This window comes from Stenella coeruleoalba (genome assembly GCF_951394435.1).
Source record: "Stenella coeruleoalba genome assembly, chromosome: 3".
Classification (NCBI taxonomy): Eukaryota; Metazoa; Chordata; class Mammalia; order Artiodactyla; family Delphinidae; genus Stenella; species Stenella coeruleoalba.
The window spans coordinates 129,737,049-129,757,524 of record NC_137148.1 but is presented as its reverse complement, the minus strand read 5'-3'; the positions used below and the strand labels follow the sequence as shown (position 1 = coordinate 129,757,524).

At 43.9% G+C, this 20,476-nt stretch overlaps 1 protein-coding gene across 2 annotated transcripts in view; it reads right to left on the bottom strand.

The window, feature by feature from the left end:
• The window catches only part of GALNT10 (polypeptide N-acetylgalactosaminyltransferase 10), a 224,515-nt gene that overhangs the window by 92,990 nt on the left and 111,049 nt on the right, over nucleotides 1-20,476 (bottom strand). For both annotated transcript variants that reach the window (XM_079916229.1, XM_079916230.1), the window contains 2 exons: nucleotides 19,746-19,848; nucleotides 16,968-17,106 (listed from right to left, as the gene is read on the bottom strand). In XM_079916229.1, the coding sequence (XP_079772355.1) occupies nucleotides 16,968-17,106; nucleotides 19,746-19,848 (242 nt within the window). The remainder of the gene's footprint in view (nucleotides 1-16,967; nucleotides 17,107-19,745; nucleotides 19,849-20,476) is intronic.

Genomic DNA, 20,476 nt, shown 5'->3' with positions numbered 1-20,476 from the left:
AAATGCGTGCCATGCTGAAATGAATCTCTCCAGTATCCAGCAGGAAACTTGGCTCCACAGACTCGCCCACAGGCCACCTCCCTGTTGGGAGGCCGTGTGAAAAGCCCCATTTCTCCTCCTCCTATTAGGCCTCAGATCGCAGCAGAGGAGCCCTGGGGGTGGCAGGGAGGAAGAGGGAAGGCTGCCACCCACCCCAGTGACACCCCCATCTTAGCTGTCACCTTTAAGACCTGTCTGCATGTTGTGTCTTAAGATCTCAACACTGGACAGCAGAGTATGCTCAGTCCTTGTATGTGTGATAACCACGAAGCATCCCTTTGCCCGATGCCTTCAGAGTGTGGTCTCCGGGACAGGGCGACTGGGGCACTGCTCCCAATGCAAAGAGGCTGGGTTTGGCTACGACCAGACGATAATAACCTCCTCCTTCCCCAATTCATCGTGCCTGATGGTTTATAGCGCACTCTCCCTTTTTTCTAAGCTGCACCAACCCCTGGGAGGGAGACAAACCTGGGAGTGCTAACCCCATTCTCCACATGAGGAAATGGAGCCCCTAGTGGAAAGTGACTTGGATCCAAGCCTCAAATCTAGAGAGTATTTACTTAAAATAATGCTTATAATATTTTTCTTGATGACAAAAGTGGTTAATTGCTCACTATGAAAGGCTGGAAAACACAGAAAGGCTAAAAGACAACCGCTAATGACTTGAACATCTTGACACCGGAGGCTGACCTCCGTGAAACATTTAGGGTATGTCTTCCTCCAAGCTCTTCTATGAACAAATATTTGTTTCTACAACACGGCACATGGCACACTGACTTGACGGCCTCCCAGTCTCCATGGGTCCCCAGATACAGAGTGGGCTCCAGAGACACTTAGAAGGGGCCTTGTGGGGGCAGGAACGGGCAGAGCGATGCCCTCACAGAAGGTCAAAGCAGGGACACCATGACATTTCCATCACATGACATCAACCTTGGTGCCCCCCTGGCTCAGTATTTCTGGCCCCAGGAGACACCATAAAGGAAGAGGCAACTGTGGTATTTCAAACCTTACGACTATGAGCTGAGTGCAAAACATCCCACCGCTTGCCCAAGCACTTCCCTTGTTATCTGGTTCACAGTCTGATGAGGTCCCAACCTCAACAGGACAAAGTTGAGTTAGATGTTCACGGCGTGAGGACCAAGAGGCACAGTCAGGGGTGCTTCCTGACACAGTTTGAAGTGGTGAAAAGAGTAGAAACAGAGTGAATGTTCATCAATGGGGAAAGATTAAATAAATGATGAAAAATTCGAACTACAGAGTACTGATAGCAGTTAAAAAATAAGCTGGAAGATGACAATGATTATAACAGACTATATCTGTTAAGGATTTCTACTATGTTGGGCATAATAAGCACTTTCTAAGCACTTTCTATGCATTAAGTCATTTAATTGTCACAATGCTCTTATGAGGTAGGGACTATATTACTCCCATTACAATGAGGAGCAAACAAGGCAGAGAGGTCAAATAACTTGCCTTAGGTCAAACAGCTGGTAAGAGCTGGAGCCTGGATGAAACTCACCTGTCCTGTATACATAAATATTTTTATAGAGGTAATGTACTATTAATTATACAAGCAAAAAGAAGAATGAATAGATAAAAAAACAAAAACTGAGGGAACTAGGTAGGAGTCTGAAATCCTGGCTTCTGGTTTCTGCTCTGCCATGCAACATTCCAAGTCCCATCTTCTTGCCAGACCCCGGGTTCCCCTTATGTCGATAAGGGAGCTGGACAAAGGGCAAGTCTGGCGTGCCTGCTCTGTATTCCTTCTCCTTCTTTTGGTAAGAGCATCCTGATTCTCCTTGGGGAATCTCCCAGCCCTCAATTTCACAGGGTTTGGCAGAGGTCCTTGCCTTGCCTTGAGGGTGGGCAAGAGAGCCTGGCTCAGCCAGAGCATCGCAGCTCCACAGCCCCCGTGGTTGGTTCAGGGATGGGCACCTGGAAATCAGAGTAAATCTTGGCTGAGACAGCTGGGAGAGAGGGAAGCTCTTTTCTGCTGAAAATGAACGTGGGAGGATAGAAGTCTGATCCGCCTGGGGCCACCATACAGACTGTTTCCTATCTTAAAATGAAGTTAGCAGAACAGAAAACAGAGCCAAGAGTTGGAGAGAGAGGTTCCTGCTGGCATCACTTAGGGACCTGGATCCAGCTCTGGCAGAAGCCATCGTCTACTCCTGGCCTTTTCAGTTATGTGAGTCAATACATTGTCTTTTCTTCAGTCAGTTTGAGTTAGGTTTCTGTCACTTGCAACTATTAAGGATTTTGCTGATATAACTGGATCATCTCTAAGCCCCATTAGTCACATGAATCTGTTTTGGAACTAAGGATGGCTTTTGAAGGACTGAGGCAGAAACTTCCCAGGTACTCCCTCTGACCTGAAGGGGGCAGCCTCTCTCATGCTGCAGGAAGAGAACTTTGATCATTCACTGACTAGGAGAAAGTGGCCTGGGCTGAGGGCTGAGGTGGCGGGTGGGAGGCAGTAGGAGGACTCACTGGGGATTGAGCAGCCCCCAGTTGAATATTCCCTAAAGGATTCTGAGCCCCTGGGCATAAAGATGAATCGAATATACTGGCCCTTAACATGTACCCTCAGGGCTTAATGCTGGAGCACTAGAATAAGAAAGAAAAGAAGTCAAAATCAAAGGGAAGCATTTCAAAAATTTTCTCTCCAAGTCAACCTTGAAAAAGAACAATCCAGTCATTTTGAAGGGAACATAAAAAAAAAAAATTAATTCCCTAACATGGGACACTATCCACAGACCAAATTGAAATGCAAGTCCAGGGACTTCCCTTGTGGTCTAGTGGATAAGACTCCCTGCTCCAATGCAGGGGGCCCAGGTTCGATCCCTGGTTGGGGGAGCTAAATCCCGCATGCATACTGCAACTAAGAGTTCACATGCTGCAACTAAGGGTCTGCATGCCACAACTAAATAGCCCGCATGCTGCAACTAAGAGTCTGCATGCCTCAACTAAGGAGCCTGCATGCTGCAACTAAGGAGCCCACATGCCGCAACTAAGACCCAGAGCAGCCAAAATAAATAAATAAGTAAATAGATATTTTTTTAAAAAAGAAGTGCAAGTCCATGAACACACCCAATATTGTATGTACCTAAGGGAGCAAGAGTGCTCTGGGCCTGGGTTCAAATCCCGACTGTGCTACTCTGCAGCTGTGAGACCTGGGGCAGCTTTCCATCCTTTGCTGAGACTCAGTTTCCTCATCTGTGAAGTGGGGATGGTAACACCAGGAGGATGACAGGAGAACTAGGTGAGAATGGACAATTAAAACAGCCACAAGGAGGGAGAAGTAGCTAGCTCCAGCCTTGCAGACAGGTAAATGTGGAGGAGAACTCACAGCAAAGAGAATGTTCCTGATTTCAATCCTCTTGGAATCAGGGATGGGCATCCCAGGAAAGGGCAAGGGGCTTCAGTAAGGGTACTTTCCAAGGTGGAAACTGTGGTAAGGGAAGGGACATGAGCTGAAGAGACCCTCAGATCCGGATTCAAATCTCACCTTTGTCACTTAGAAGTGTGTCACTTGGGGAAGGTCACAGCCTCCCTAAGCCTCAGGTTCCATGTGGGTAAAACGGGGATATAACTCTTTCCTATTAAGGCTGTCCCAAGGAATAAATGACATACCATATGTGAATGGACCTGGTATAGCACCTGGCTCAGACATGTGAGTTTCCACCTCCCCGAGGCCACGGTGTAGGTCATTTTCCAGCAAATGGTTTAAGTTCAAAATTCTGAAATTCTCCCCTCTGTATTTTGTATAAAGGACAATTCCTTATAATACAACATTCTCAGGAAGACTATGTCTTATGGGCTCTGGAGCCCCCAAGAAGCTTAGTGGAAGTTATAAATAGCTCCAGGCTCTGGAACAAAAGGAAGAAACTGGATCTTAGTGGGCAGAGTGTGAAAAACTCCTGCCCTTCACCCTCATCATCCCTCCAGATGCAGGTTTGGGCCCTCTCCTGACATACCCGACAGCAAGCCTTTTCTCTACAGCTGAGGCTCAGCTCCCCAGCCCTTCTCTCCCGCTCTGTGGGGGATGAGACAGGCGTGGGTTTCTCTTTAACACAGTCTGGCTGGAACCAGAGGAGCCGGAAAATTAGTGTGACAACATGTGTTGAGGCTGACATCTTTTTGAAGGTCCTTTTCCATTTAGGGGAGGCTTTGCTGCACCCACCTGCTCTTCCCTCCTCTCAACAGGCAGTTAAGAGAATAACAAAGTGTATTAGTATGAATTATGCACCTCTGCACCACCAGTTCATCCCGTTTTGTGCCCCCTAACCTGTACCAGAGACGTCAGGTACAAGCAGTATTTAAAGGATCTTGGTTTGTGCAGTCTTTGCCTCTCCCTTTGAACTCACATTTTGGAAAGCCCTTTGCTCAGATCATATCCAGTTTTGAGACAGGTGTAAAAACCACAACAACAACAGCAAAAATTTTTAAAGCACACAGCAAAATCCAACAGTTTCTTCACATGGCTGTCCCACATGATAAAACTGGTCCTTCTGCAGACGTAACATGCAAAGTGTTCCATGTGCTCAAACTTTAAACACAGGCTGACAGCAGGAAGGAGGAACTCTGGTTAATCAATACGGTAGGTGAGGTCAAGAGGTCCGGAATTATCAGCATGAAATAACCACCATAAGGACCACACCTCCCGTTAGATGCCAGATGCCAGGCCAACAAGGTTAGGAGGAAATGGGCTTTAATATCAAGATTCTTCATGATTCATGACAAGAGGAGAAAAGAAGAAACTAAAATGTAAAGAAACATGTTCAAGGATGTTTTTGCCAGTGTTTCCAGAATGGAAACAACCTGTATGCCTGTCAACAGAGCAATGGTTGAATTTATGAGATTCCTGTGTAATATTATACAGCTATTAGAAATGTCTTAGAAAAGTGACCATAATATAAGCAAGAAAAACCTACCTGTAGAATAAAATACATATAGTATGACCACATTTTTGTGGGGGAAAAAAACCCCAAACCAAAAAACCCCAAACCTCTTGCTATGTCTCCATATGTTGCATAAACAAAGGCAAAGTCTACAGAATGCTAAACTGATACCATTCACTACCTGGGCAGATTCAGGGTTGCAGGTGGCTGGCTGGGTGGGGGCACTATTGATTTTGTCCCCCAGAAAGGTGTGGAGAAGGAGGCTTACAATCGGGAGGGAGTTATGTTCTAGTCTATGTCACATTGCTCCTAAGCTGAGCTGCTTCGCTTTTCTTATCATCATTCTGCCCGTGATACCATCTTAATGAAGGGAGAGAATTGATAATTGTCTTTATCTTCCAGTCATTATTCTCTTTTTCCTTAAATCCTTTCGAGGGCAATACCACTTAGAAATCAAACTCATCTCTGTAACCAATTTTACTGAGGGCGATTTATCTGCTCCTGGACAAGCATATGTTACCTTCAGCAGCGGGAGTGAAAGGCAACTCAAGCAGTGCCTGGGCTGTGTCCATTTATCTAGCCAACCCTGCTCGCTACGTCTGGCCCACGAACCTTCATGCACAAAGGATCCAAATGTAAAAATGTCTGCTTCCTTCCCTGTGAGGAATGGGTCTCGGTCTTGTGTGATGCAGCAGAAGGAACACAGGCTGGGGTCCAGGTGTGAGTCTCCTTTGTCTTCTACAGGCTGTGTGAACTGGAGCAAAGAACTCAGCTTCCCTGAGGTTTAGTGTATGCATCTGTAAAATGGAGCTAGTAATCCCCGTTAGACACAAACGATTTCAGAGAGGCCAGAATCACAAAAGAGTTGTGACAGAGTTTTTGTAAATGAGAAGATGATGTTGAGACATAAAGGAAAGAAAAACGTCGTCACACCAAACCTCAAAGTGGGAACAAGTGAGCTGAGGCTGTGTAGTGCTACACAACAGCTCATGTGGATGTCGAGTGCTTTTCACCCAGCGTAAATCATATGGGATACATGCCCATTTGATTTTCAGTTGACAGGCAGCCATTTTTATGTATAAGCCATTTATCTCCGTACTTTCACCAAAAGGCTGAATTCACTGAAATCTGTTTTAAAAATTACAAGAAAAGGAGTCAATTTGAGAAAGTTTATTGGCTGCCATTTCATTTTAAGGCTTATGAGCACCTTTAAATCCCAATATTAGGTCTGATGGATCAATAACTGCTGTCTTAGAAGAAACACTGTTGCTCAGAAGAGAGAAATTTAATTTCGGAGGAGAGCCGATTGAAGTTTCCTGTAGAATCAGTGATGCTACAAAGAAACCTGGACTTTTTCCTTTCCCAGCTCACAAATCATTCAGGCTACAGCCTCCTTCTGCCCCCTGCCCCTCCCTACACAACTGCCTTGCTAACAACCTGCCAAACTAGGGAGTCTGGATCTCTCTCACCCTGAGGATCTCTGGGGCGCTAATCTTACACTCAAGCACTCCACTACAGAAGTGTCAAGTGAGCTTACTCCACCATTCAAATCAAGATAAAAAGGGTAAGAACTGCTAATACATACTAAATGTATCTTCCAAGCCTGTCACTGTTGTACAGAGGGTCTGACATACCTCCTGGCACTGTGGGGGTGGGGGGTGGGAGATGGGTGGGCACAGACTCCAGCCATTCACTCCCATTGTAGATGGCAGAAGGTGTGCACCGCCCTCACTTTGACCTGAATGTGGCACACAAACTATCATCCTGCACACCACACCACAGACCACAGCTGATCCTGGGTCAGTTTTAGATTTACTGTCTGTTATGCCTCAGACATTTTTTGCTATTCAAGGAAAGTGAGTTAATTAAAACCACAATATAATGTATAATATAATCAAAAAAGGATCCCACCACCATTTCCATTTTTCACAACACAAATGGCATCATTTATTCAACTGCCTACTTGACATCATCCTTTGGATGTTTTTAGAACATCTTAACCTTGACTGAAATACAAATCTTGATTTCCCCCAAGCCTGCTCTTCCCAAAGTCTTTGTTTCTGTAATGGCAACCCCATCTCCCCAGTCGCTCTGGCCAAAAACCTTGGCGTTATCCTTGACTCCTTTCTTTTTCTCATATCTATACTGTCTGTAAGTAAATTCTGTAGTCTCCATCTTCAAAGTTTATCTAGAATGCGGCCACTGGTAATCTCTACTCCCACCGTGGTCTGAGTCTGTAATATACCCCTAACTCTTCTCCCTGTCTCTACCCTTGGCCACCTCAGTCTATTCTAACATAGCAACCAAAGGGATCCTTCGAAAGTGAAAATCGGGATCATGGCGTTCTCTGCTCAAAACCCTCCAGGGATTCCCATCTTACTCACTTTGGTAAAAGCCAAAGTCCCACCATGACCCTGACACTCCTCCAGCCTTGCTTCTCATCTCTCCTCCTGGCTCACTGGGTACCACAGCCAAGCATGATGGTCTCAGGGCCTTTGTACTTGTTTCCTCTGCCTGCAGGGCTCTTCCCCCAGTTAACTGCCTTGTTAGGCCCCTCACTTCTTCATTTCTCTGTTCACATGTCATCTTATCAGCGAAGCATTCCCTGACCACTGAAATAAAATACACCTTATTCCCATCAATTTTTTTTTTTTTGGCCGTGCCCCACGGCATGTGGGATCTTAGTTCCCCAACCAGGGATCGAACCTGCGCCCCCCTACAGTGGAAGTACGGAGTCTTAATCACTGGACTGCCAGGGAAGCCTCTCCCATCACTTTTTCTACTTCTTACTTTGCTTCTTTCTTTCCCTACATCACTGGAAAATAAATATATTAATTTGTTTGTTTATGACCTCCCCAGCCCAGTAGAATGTAAGCTCTAGGAGGGAAGGAAATTTTGCCCATTTTGTTCATTGCTGTTTTCCCAGGGACTAGCCTACACTAGTAGGCTAGGAAGTAATAAACACACATGGTAGGCACCCAATAAATATTTGCTTAATTAATGAGTGAATGACTTGCAGAGAAACTTTCAACTGACTAACAGGCTTGAGATCTCTTCAAGGCAGGGACTGACATTTGATCATTTTAGTATAAATGAGTAGGAGGAGGCTGCATTTTGGTGGGCAACAGATCGGGGATGGAGGAATGAGAAAGGAGCCCTTAACACACATACACGGTTGCCTTAAATTCCTGATTTAATTAGCTCTGAATACATTCATGAGGTGTCCATGCAGCAGGAGCCCAAGAACACAGACAGCAGCTCTGCCAACAGCTTCCTTTGGTCCCCTGGGGTCCCATGAATGCACAACTGGTGATGCCTTCTGGGCCAGAAAAACTCAATTCTTTTACATCCCAGGCCTTTCCTGCTTGAGCTTTCATCACCATTCCAGAAGATTCCCTGTCTGTTTCTGCAGATATTTATAAACATCAGGCTTTCCTGGTTCTCAACCCCCAGCAACACCAAGGCCACACTATCATGGGAGGAAGGTGGTGGTCCCTCAATAGGTTCTCAGCTTCTAGCTCTTCTGGGTCCAGGGAGCGATTCCCCTTCAGTGCTCTCCCTCTTCCTGATTCCCTACCCTTTTATCCGGATGTTGTGGATACTGCAATGCTTAGCAAACCACGATAACAAATCCATTTCCAACTGGATTCTATTATTTCTAATAGGTTTTTGGTGGAGTCTTTAGGGTTTTCTGTATATAAAATCATGTCATTTACAAATAGTGACCATTTTACTTCTTCCTTTCCATTTTGGATGACTTTAATTTCTTTTTCTTGCCTAATTGCTCTATCTAGGATTTCAATACTATGTTGAATAAGAGTGGTGAGAAGGGGTATCCTTGTCTAGTTCCCGATTTTAGAGATAGCTTTTAACTTTTCATTACTGAGTATGATATTAGTTGTGTGTTTGTCATATATGACCTTTATTATGTTGAGATACGTCTCTTCTACACCCACTGTATTGAGAGCTTTTATCATAAATGTGTGTTGAATGTTACCAAATGCTTTTTCTGTATCTACTGAGATGAACATATGGTTTTTATCCTTCATTTTATTAATGTGGTGTGTATCACGTTGACTGATTTGTGGATGTTGAACCATCCTCGAATCCCTGGAATAAATTCCACTTGATCACGGTTGTATGATCTTTTTGACATATTGCTGAATTTGGTTTGCTAATATTTTGTTGAGGATTTTTGCATCTCTGTTCATCAGAGATATTGGCCTGTAATCTTCTTTTTTGTGTTGTCTTTGTCTGGTTTTGGTATCGGGGTAATGCTGGCTTCTTCACAATGAGTTGGAATATACTCCATCCTCTTTAACTTTTTGGAAGAGTTGTGTAGAATTTGTATTATTTCCTAAATTTTTGTAGAATTCACCAAGGAATCTATTTGGGCCCAGAGTTTTCTTTGTGGGAAGGTTCTTAATATAATTTCAATTTCTTTACTAGATATAGGGCTATTTAAATGAATCATTTCTTCTTGAGTAAGTTTTGGGAGTTTGTATCTTTTAAGGAATTTGTCATTTCATCTAAGTTGTTGAATTTATAGGAATAAAGTTGTTCAGAATATTATTTTATTATTCTTAACAGTAATAGAATCTGTGGTTATGTCACCTCTCTCATTCTTGATATTGATAATTTGTGTCTTCTCTCTTTTTTTTCTTTATCAGGCTGCTAAGACATCAATTTAATTGACCACCTCAAAGAACCAGCTTTTGGGTTCATTGATTTTTCTCTATTGGTTTTCTATTCTCTATTTCACTGATCTCTGCTTTGATCTTTTTAAAAATTTCCTTTCTCCTGTTTATTTTGGATTAACTTACTCTTTCTAGTTTTTAAAGTAGACGCTGATGTCATTAATTTGAGACCATTCTTCTTTTCCAATATAGGCATTTAATGCTACAAAATTTCCCCTTACATGCTGCTTTAGTGACAGCCCACAAATTCTGACATATTCTATTTCCATTATCATTCTGTTCAAAATACTTTCTAATTTTCCTTTTGATTTCTTCTTTGACCCATCTGTTATTCCTGAGTTACATAGTTCCCAAACATCTGGAAATTTTAAGACACTATTCTATTATTGGTTTCTAAATTTAATTCCACTGTGGTCAGAGAACATAATTTGTGTCACCTGAATCCTTTTAAATTTATGGAGACTTGTTTTCTGGCCCAGAATATAGTTTATCTTGGTAAATGTTATGTACGCACTTGAAAAGATTGTATATTCTGCTGTTACTGAGTGAAGTGTTCCACAAATGTCAACTGGGTCACACTGGTTGACAGTGCTGTTCAACTCTACTATATCCTTGCTGATTTTCTGTCTACTTGTTGTATCAATTATTGAGAGAGAGAGGTGTTGAAATTTCATAATTGTGACTATGTCTATTTCTCCTTGCAGTTCTATGAGCTTTTGCTTCATGTATTTTAAAACTCTCTTATTAGTTGCTTAACCATTTAAGATTGCTATGTCCTCTTGATGAATGATCCCTTTATCATGAAATGACCTTCTTTATCCCTGGTAATTGTCTTTGTCCTGAAATCTATTTGACTGATATTAATATATAGTCACTCCAGTTTTCTTTTGACTAATGTTAGCACAGAAGATCTTTTCTATCCTTTCACTTCTAATTTATTTGTATCTTTATCTTTAAAGTGTGTTTCCTGCAGGCAGTATGTAGTTGGATCTTGCTTTCTTAACTAATCGGACAAGCTGCTTTTCCACTAAAGTAATTACTGTGATTATTTAATGTGATTATTGATATGGTTAGGTTAAAGTCCATCATCTTGGTACTTGCTTTCAACTTCTCCTTTCTGATCTTTGTTCTTTTTTCCCTCCTTTTCTGCCTTCTTTTGGATTAACCGAATATTTTTCATGATTCCATTTTATCTCTTTTGTTGGCTTATTAGCTACAACTCTTTGTTTTGTCATTTGAGTGCTCCTTTTAGGGTTTATAGTATATACTTTTATTTATTTTTATTTTTATTATTTTTATTTTTTTTTGCAGTACGTGGGCCTCTCACTGTTGTGGCCTCTCCTGTTGCGGAGCATAGGCTCCGGACGCGCAGGCTCAGCGGCCATGGTTCACGGGCTCAGCCGCTCCGCAGCATGTGGGATCCTCCCGGACTGAGGCATGAACCCGCATCCCCTGTATCGGCAGATGGACTCTCAACCACTGCGCCACCAGGGAAGCCCATACTTTTATATACTTTTAACTTTTAAAGTCTAATTTCAAATGACATTATACCACTTCGTAAGTAGGAGAACCTTACTATGTTACATTTCTCCCCTCTAACCTTTATGGTGGGATATATTTTACTTTTATCTATGCTTTAAACACAAGGATATGTTATTATTTTGGGTTACACAGTCAGATATCTTTTTGAAAGATTTAAACAGTAAGAAAAAATTATATGTATTTACCTACATAGTTACTATTTCCAGTGATCTTCATTCTTTGAGAATGAAGATTCCTTGCTGCTTTTGTAGCCTGTGGGGATGTAAAGGCACTCAACAGAATCCAGGCCTATTATAATAATATGAGCTTATAAATTCTTTTGAGGAAATTGAGCACATACCATAAAGTAACCATGTTAATTTAACAAAAAGGAAAAATCAAGAAGGAACATGGAACCAAGAATCTGGTAGACTCGGGCCTTTTCTTGTGACATAGATGCCATTCAGGTTCATTCATTACTGGAAGCTATATTCATGGACTGGAGAAAGCAGGTCAGGATTGTAGGCTGCTTTCACCCCCACCATGGATAATCTTTGCACGGAAGAAGCTGATCATCCAACGGAGGGGTGTGCCCAGGAACTTTTAGACCCAGGCAACTTCCAGCAGTTGGGACTCCGCTTCTACCAGCTCTGTGCCCTGGAGGGGGCCTCCATGTGTGGCTGCCACGCAGCCCAGCAGGGCTCCTGGGGAGAAGAAAAGTGGGCCAGCCCACCAGCCATCCTTGTTCCTGTTCCCTTGGCAGGAGGGGCCAAGGGCAGGCCTGCTCAGAGCCAGCTGGCCACCTCCCACATGCAAACCCAGCAAGTGGGGCCAGACCACCTAGTCTCCACTCTCCGTGGCTGCACGCTCCCTGGTGCAGCTTCTGGAGGAAGCAAATGCAGCTGGCACAAACAAACAGCCCCTTGGTCCTGTCCTTGACAGGCTGCTGCCAAAATTCAGTTTGAAGGAGTAGAAGGCAAATATAAACCTCAGCTCCTGCCAGAGAAGCTGTTTAAGCTAAAAGCAACAGGAGGGACTGAGTGGCTTGACTGCTCTAACTTCTTCACACATTTCTGCTGTCAAACTGCAGGAAAGATTCTGCCACCCCACTTTCCCTGGAAAAAAAGAAAAGCTCTTCAAGACATCTGTCAACTCATTTAGGAAAAGTCAGCTTCCCAATGGGATAATCCATGTGAGACAGTTTCTTGCAATTGAGTAAGCAATTTGAGTTTTTATCTTATCAAAATAAGTGCTGGGGGCTTCCCTGGTGGCGCAGTGGTTGAGAATCTGCCTGCCAATGCAGGGGACATGGGTTCGAGCCCCGGTCTGGGAAGATCCCACATGCCGCGGAGCAACTAGGCCCGTGAGCCACAACTACTGAGCCTGCGCGTCTGGAGCCTGTGTTCCGCAATGGGAGAGGCCGCAATAGAGAGAGGCCCGCGCACCGCGATGAAGAGTGGCCACCGCTTGCCACAAACTAGAGAAAGCCCTCGCACAGAAACGAAGACCCAACACAGCCATAAATAAATAAATAAATAATTTTTTAAAAAAGATAATAAGTGCTGCTATTTGCCAATGTGGACTAATACAGATTAAATAGAGTTGATTCTTAACTTTCAGGTATTATAATAGGATATTCTGCATAAGATTCCATTTTTCCTTGGTTTGGATCTTTCATATTTTTATTTCCTCTTTTTCACACCATTGTCCTTCTGCTTTCTTCTTTCCCTTCTTGATGTTTCCTTTCCTGTTCTTCACACTGGTCTATCTTATACCAATCATGCCTTAACCCTCCTTTCTCTCCTCTCCTGTTGATATTTTTTCTTCCTCCTGCTGCCCTTCCTCTTGCCTGCTCATCACTGCTCTCCTTCTCCTCTTCAGCTCAGCTTCAATGCTCATTTGCCCTGTGACCCTACAGGATGGAGTGTGCTTAGTTGCATGCTTTTCTTTTCAATCAATCCCAGAACACTTTGCTTTTACAGAGACCTGCCCAACCAGGAAATTTCTCTGAACTCAGTGCCTTTGGCTTTTCTCAATAGCTCTCCTTAACTTCTGCCTAGAATTCCATTTGTTGAAAGGTGCCAGTTGTATAGGTGCCAAATATTTGAGGTCTTGTTATGTAATCAGAAACGGATATTTTAAATCAGGGAATTTTAGCAGTGCTCTAGTGCTTAAATGAGTCTTAATGAATACATATTCAAGACTTAAAGCAAAAAAACAAAACTTTCATATGAAAAAATTAACAACAAACTACGGCAAATGTGAAATGGATGTTTATAGATGTTCATATTAAATTGCTTCTTATCAGAGCAATGTAAACAATTTTCTTAGCTCTGCAAAATTCCACTGTAGCCCCTTCCGTCAAATTGTAAAGTAAAGCAGCTTAATGATTTTATAAAATCCATCTTTACCGTTAAAAAAAAAAGTCAGCTTCCACAACGGGATTCTAAAAAAGGGTGGGTGTCAGGAGCGTTGGATTTAGCGACATCTTTTGCCATAACTTGGACACTGGTTGGGTGGGTGGGCTGGTAATACAGGAGACCCTTAGGCTCAATTCACATCCACCCAGAACTGGGCCTCCTCCCCTTAAACCCAAACCCTGAACCTCTCTGCCAGGTTGGTGAAGCCTATCGTCACTTCTCAGAACAGTGTGTACAATGAATAAAATAAAATAGATGAGCTTGTAAAGGAAACCAGTTAGACTGAAATACTGTTATCAAAATAATAAAAGAATTTGAAATAGAGTCATAAATGTGCTTCTTCATTAACACATTAAATGACAAGATCTAGTGGAAGTTCTAAAAACTACCTTCATTCCAAAGCAGTGATGAGTATCTGTGACATTTCAAGATATCTGTAAAGTGATGGGAAAGTAAATGATTTCTTTTGGTGAAGATATCATAGGTGCTTCGTTGTCTACAGTCATAACTGAAGGGAACACCAGATTTCAGTGAGAGGTTCATGAAAAGAAAAATGCAATGTTGTTCTCATCCAAGTTTACAGACCCTCCTGAATTCTATTCACAGACCTATCTGTGGGTCCAAGGACGCCTTCCTTGATTATGAAGACCTTTCTTCTTCTGGACTGTCGGGAGAGAGCACTGCACTGGGAGACAAAAGGGTTTGTTCCCCGCCCCTTGCTCTCCCTCTAACAGCTGGGAGACTCGCCCCTTTAGTTGCTAAGGCAAAGCACCGTCTTGCTTAGTCCTCTCCCGCAGAGGCTGGTGTCGGGTGGGGGTGTCCCCTGGGGTTCCAAAGCACCCTGTGCCTACTCCCTCACTGGCTCTCACCTGTGGGGTAATGACCTGCTCCTGCCATCCACCCCCTGCTCTTGCCCAAAGCAGCAATAATGGCTCATTTATCATTGTGTTCCTGGTATTCAGCACAGGGCTTGGTACACAGAAGACCATGAATATACATTTACTGGATGAACAGATGAATGAATGGATGAAAGCATCTCTCTCTCACTGTAAAAATATTCCTTATTTCACACCAGCAGTTCTCAACCCTGGCTATATGCGAGAATCACGTTCTGAGATTTCAGAAGATCCTCAGACCCAGGCTATCCCTCCAGAGATTCAGACTCCAGTGGCTGGGGTAGGGCCCCAGCTTTTGTATTTTTTTAAAACCACCCCAGGTATAGCCAGAGTTGAGAACCTACAGAACCACAGAGCAGTAGCTGAGGTAAGAGAATAATGCTCCCAGATGAAACTTCTTTCCCAGACTTAGAAAGATGAAATTAGTGCAGAATTCTGAACTCTGCGAGGGGCTAAACATATAAATTGAGTTTCTGACCCTCAGAGTCGGGTCACGGTTCTGAATCCAACAACATCAGTAATATCTGAACTACATTCTCAGACTTAGGTGAAAAAAATCCCGGGCTTGACAGTGAAGACCATGAAACGAAGAGCAAACGCCCGAGCAAGCCCTGCAAGGCCCTCGCTCCCTCCCCTCGCTGCGAAATCCTTGCGAACTGGGCCCCGTCCTGGGCAAGCAGCACACCTTCCGGCTGGGGATTCCTAGCTGTGTGCTTTCCTCATCTACAAAGTGGAGATGATAATAAAAACGTCAACCTCAAAGTACTATTACAGGAACTGAAAGATGTAAGCGGGCAGAAAGCGTTTTGTAAGTAGCCACACATGCTATCGAGATTCTTTATTATTACATTCTACCAACTGAGTCCTTATAGGTGGAAAGACCTTATGACTTAGGGATTCTAGGTCAGACTCCCTGCATGTAAATTCTAGCGCCACCTCTTACCAGCTGTATCATCTCACGGTAACTATTTAACTTTTTTTTTTTTGGCCTCAATTCCTTATCTGTAAAATGGTGATAATAAAGGTACCTATCTCATAGGGTTTTTGGAAGGTTTGGCTGAATTAATGTACTTAAAGTACCCTTGGTTCTGGGGCTGGTAGATGCAAACTATTACATTTAGAATGGATAAAGAACAAGGTCCTACTGTAGAGCACAGGGAACTCTATTCAATATCCTGTGATAAACCATAATGGAAAAGAATATTAAAAAAGAATGTATACATAAAACTTCAGCTTTGCATCGGAATCCCCGGGAGGGCTTGTTAAAACACGGACGGCCGGGCCCCTATGCAGAGCTTTTGATTCAGTAGACCTGGGCTGAGATCCAGCAGTTTGCATGTCTAACAAGCTCTTAGGTGATGCTGCTGTTGCTGGCCTGGGAACCACACTCTGAGAACAGCTGGCTTAGAATAATGCTTGGCATACAGTAAGTACCTAATAAGTGTTAGCTGTTATTATCTTTTCCCGGCTTCGAATTTCTTAGTCCCTGAGCGAAACAGTTTATGCTCCACTTCTACTCAGTACTGCCTTCGTGAAGAAACAATTTTGAAATCTTCTGCTTGCAGTGGTTCCCAAAGTGTGACCCCACAAACATCATGCGGGGGCTTACCTGTAATGAAGTTCTTGGGCCCCGACCCAGATCTACTGAATCAGGGATTATTGGCGTGAGGCTCAAGGTCCTGTGTTCGAACTAACAGCCCTCCAGGTGATTCTAATGCACAGCAACTTTAAGAGATAGCCCTCTGCTAGAAAATCACCATGACTACTACGGTACTCCTATTAAAAAGGGGAGGCAGGATGGCTTAAGATCCAGAGTATAGTTTTTGGTTGAACTGCAGCTCAAGAACTGGCTCAGCTTCTTAGTGTGGCCCTACATGAGTTATAATACCCCTCTAAGCCTCAGTTTCCTCATCTGTAAAAATGGGCATCATCACAGGACCTACATCACAAGGACCTGAGACAATGCAAATGAAGTGCCTGACACACGCTACCTGTTCAAAGAATGTTAGCTGCCACTGTTATCTTTATAATCATTAGGATATGTCCTCTCTCAAAGTGAGTTAAGATAGCTTATAACCAACATATAGATGTACAGGTGCACAGGATAGCTAAAATAAAGATTAAAAAAATAAAAATGTCACACAAAGAAGGTGGAGAAAGGGAGGGTTGAAATGGCTGCTGCAACTGTCTTGCAAATTGAGGTCTGGACTTCCCTGTGGGCTAGAGTCAAAAACGGAAATACAGAGGTCATGGTTTCCGCTGGTTGAAAAGAGGAAGGAGACCAGCTCTTTTGGAGAGACAATATTCTCCCTCGGCCACACCAGTTCTAAATTCTAGGAGAATCTGATCACACGAACCTGTGCACGAAGGCCCTGGGTAACAGGAGGAAATCTCCTCCAGCAGTGCTTTATGTACCTTTTTCTTTAATTAATTCTCAACAAGAGCCCAGGGCAAGATCCTTAGATCCCAGAAGATGAGAGATGTTACACTCACTTTGGGTGCCGAATATCAGGGAGAGAGCGATTCAGGGAGATTTTATCACTGACGTAAATGTTAAATCCATTTTCTCGGTATGCCTGATCCACTCTTTCAGCATCGGTCATGGGGAAGGGCCTCCCTTGTTCTCCGTTTCCTAGGAGCAAAGAGCAAAGTCAGTGTTGCCAATTAAATGGAGTGGGGAAGGGAAGATGAAAAATATGGTTAAATCACCAAGATAGAACTTTACACTTGATATACAGCGTTCCTCCAGATTTTGCAGGGCTAAAGAGGTGAGGGGAATGAGACTCAGCCATGGGCGTATCATGCACTTCAGACCTGTTCTCATGTAATGTCCCCAGCAAAGTTGTCAGGGTAGGCATACGAGCCCTCATTCTATAGACAGATAAACCAGGACGCAGAAAGGCTATAAAACCAGGTCTCTGGGCTCCAAAGCCCATGCTTCCCCCACTCTGCCAGGAGCCCCAAACATCCCTGACCCTGAAGTCTGATCACCTGGACGGGAGGCCAGGTCACTTGCCCTATAAGCTGATCAACCTTGGGCCAGTACTACCTCTCTGAACTGTAGCTTGTTCCTGTCTGGTACCCACACCACGCTGAGAAAGTCAAATGAGAGGTTGCATACATGAAAGCTTTCTGTAAACTATGAACCCTATTAACCATGTGAGGAAATACTATGATTACTCTCCAGGCAAGGCAAGCTTTATCTATAAATCAAAATTGCCACAAATGATAAAAGATGTTTTGATTTTTTTTAAGCCAGCAAACAAATTAAGATTTGCCTAGCCTAGGCCTGGATTGCCTGAAAAGTGTTGTTTTGAGCAATGGATTTGGGTGGATCCAGTACCAGTTTTCCTCTCTCTTTACAATCCATCTGGGGAAAGAGTCCCTGATGCTCTAGGAAATTACTCTCTGGGTTCCCAGGGTGCAGATGGTACGTGGGGATGTCCCCCAACCCCTGCAATAATAGCCCAAGCATCTGCCATTGGCAAGGGTCTGGAAGAAAGGGTAATAAAAGTCAGCTGATTCAACATCACCTCATCTCCTGGAGCCCACGGACTGAGCAACACCCCATTTACTTTGCAAAGTAAATGTTGACATCAGCTTGATGAGAAGGTGCAAGCAAAGAGGGGAGCCCAGGGGTGGTGTCTACTCCAATCCAGCCCAACGAGAGAGAGGACTCCACCACCTGTAACTTGCATTGCTCTGTGATAAGACACTGCTGGCCAGTGCCCAGCACAGATCCTGCAAGGGACACAAATGCAACAGGCAGAAAAAGAAGAGCAGAAGCATCTGTTCGGGCGGGGAGGGAAGCTTCGGGAAGGCAGTGCAGGAGAGTGACTCAGAGTTCAGGCCCTGGAGCTGGGCAGAGTGGAGTTTGAAGCCCGCCCTGCTGCTCCCAGCTGTGTCATCTCAGGAGCGCCTTCAGCCTTTCTACGTCTTGAGTTTTGCCTTTTGTATTCCCTGGGATGAGAAGGTTCGATGTGATGATTAAGGAGGGAATGCAGGGCAAGATGCCTGGCACACAGTGAGTGCTCAACACATGCTGGTTATTATTACTCTCAATAATGTCGCCACTGCTTACTCTTTTCTGGCTAGTTAGCCCAATGTTCCAATAATTCCGGTATAACTGCCTGAAAAATTAGCTCTTTTCAAATGTTTCCTTTCTTAAGGAAACATTTTAAATCATGTTTAAAATTTTAAAAAAATTTTGAAACATTTTAAATCCCCTTCATTTTAAATCACTGGCATATAGAAAAATGCATGTCCTGTCTTCGCTTTCCCTGACCATCAGTTGTTACATCAGCTCTATTCAGAGCCTTACTGTCATCTGGTTTTGTCACTGTATAACTTAAAAAAAAAAAAAAATCAATACTGGTGGGTACCCCTGAGATGAAAATGAATAAAATACAATCCCTTATATTTCTACGGTGCTTTCCAGTATTGTAAATTGTACTTTGCTTGTCACCTTCACAACAACACCCTGAGGTTATCAAAGTGTGAAGCATGAGCCCCACTGACAGAGGGGGAAACCGAGGCTCCAGGAGATGGAATTTATGTGATGGTCACATGGCTGGTAGGTGGTATCTGAGCTGCTCTCCTGGCTCCTAGCCCAGGCTCTCTCGAGATGACTCGCCACAGAAATTATGTGGTGAGTCACCCCACCCCTTCCCAACTCTGCAGTGTAACAGGAACAGTTCCAAAGGCTAATTAGGCAAAGAAAACTTCAGCTGATTCATTCAACCTTGTGGCTATGGTGCTGGGTAGGGATCAACTCAGCCCTCTAGACCTGAGTTCAAGTCCCAAGCCTGCTCTTTCTCACTGTGTGACTATAGGCAAATTACCCCACCTCTCTGAGCTCCAGGTCCCTTCTCATCAAATGCGCTACAAAGGTTGGTGAGGAGTTTCACCAACAAAAGTGTGGACCTTGGGCCTTGTTCACCATACGCGTTCAATAAGTGTTGGCTCTTATGATTACTGCTCCTCATTTTAGTGGTAAAATATCTTCGAGGAGGGAGACATTTTCTATCACCATAGAGGTAGCAGGGCAAAGTCGCGAAGGCAGTGGATCTGGTGGTGTGAGTGGAGAAAGGGGTCAGCTAACAGGTGAAGCGGGGGATCCCAGGAACCAGGGGAAGGATGACGGCAAACGGACAGGAAGTCAACAGGAGGTCCAGATACCCCCGTTAAACACACACATTCACGCACACACATACACATGCGCGTGTGCAAACACTCTCCAGGGGACCGTCCAAGGATGCTCTGCTCTCGTACCTACACGCTGAGCATCCCTCTTGATGGCTTCTTTGTCGTGCCAGTCCTTCAGCTTCTGCCCATCTCCCAAGAAAAAGGTCTTCTTTTGCTGATTGTGTGAGCCCTTAAAAAAAGACAAAAATTGTGAGATAGAAGAAAAGGGGAAATAAGTTTAATAACAGAGACCCAGAAATTACACTGCCTAAGGGAGCTTTCAGTATTGATTGAATGTCTGTCATCATTGGTTCATTTATTAATATCCTCAGTATAGCTTTGTTAGTCCTGCTCCGTGCCAGCCAGGTGTGCAAAGTTCAGAAAGATGACACACAGTGTCCATCCTCCTGGAACTTACAAACCCGTGGCAGAGAAAACAGATGGACAGACATTCCTTTCATGGAAGAGAGAAAGAGGTAGGTGTGATGCTGTCCAACAGAAATATAACATGAGCCACCTAGGTGAGCTGCATATGTAACTTTACATTTTCTAGTATTCACATTTAAAAAACATTTTTTTTTTTTTTGGCGGTACGCGGGCCTCTCACTGTTGTGGCCTCTCCCGTTGCGGAGCACAGGCTCCGGACGCGCAGGCTCAGCGGCCATGGCTCACAGGCCTAGCCGCTCCACGGCATGTGGGATCTTCCCAGACCGGGGCACAAACCCGTGTCCCCTGCATTGGCAGGCGGACTCTCAACCACTGCGCCACCAGGGAAGCCCTAAAAATTTTTTTAAAAACAGGTGAAGTGAGGGACTTCC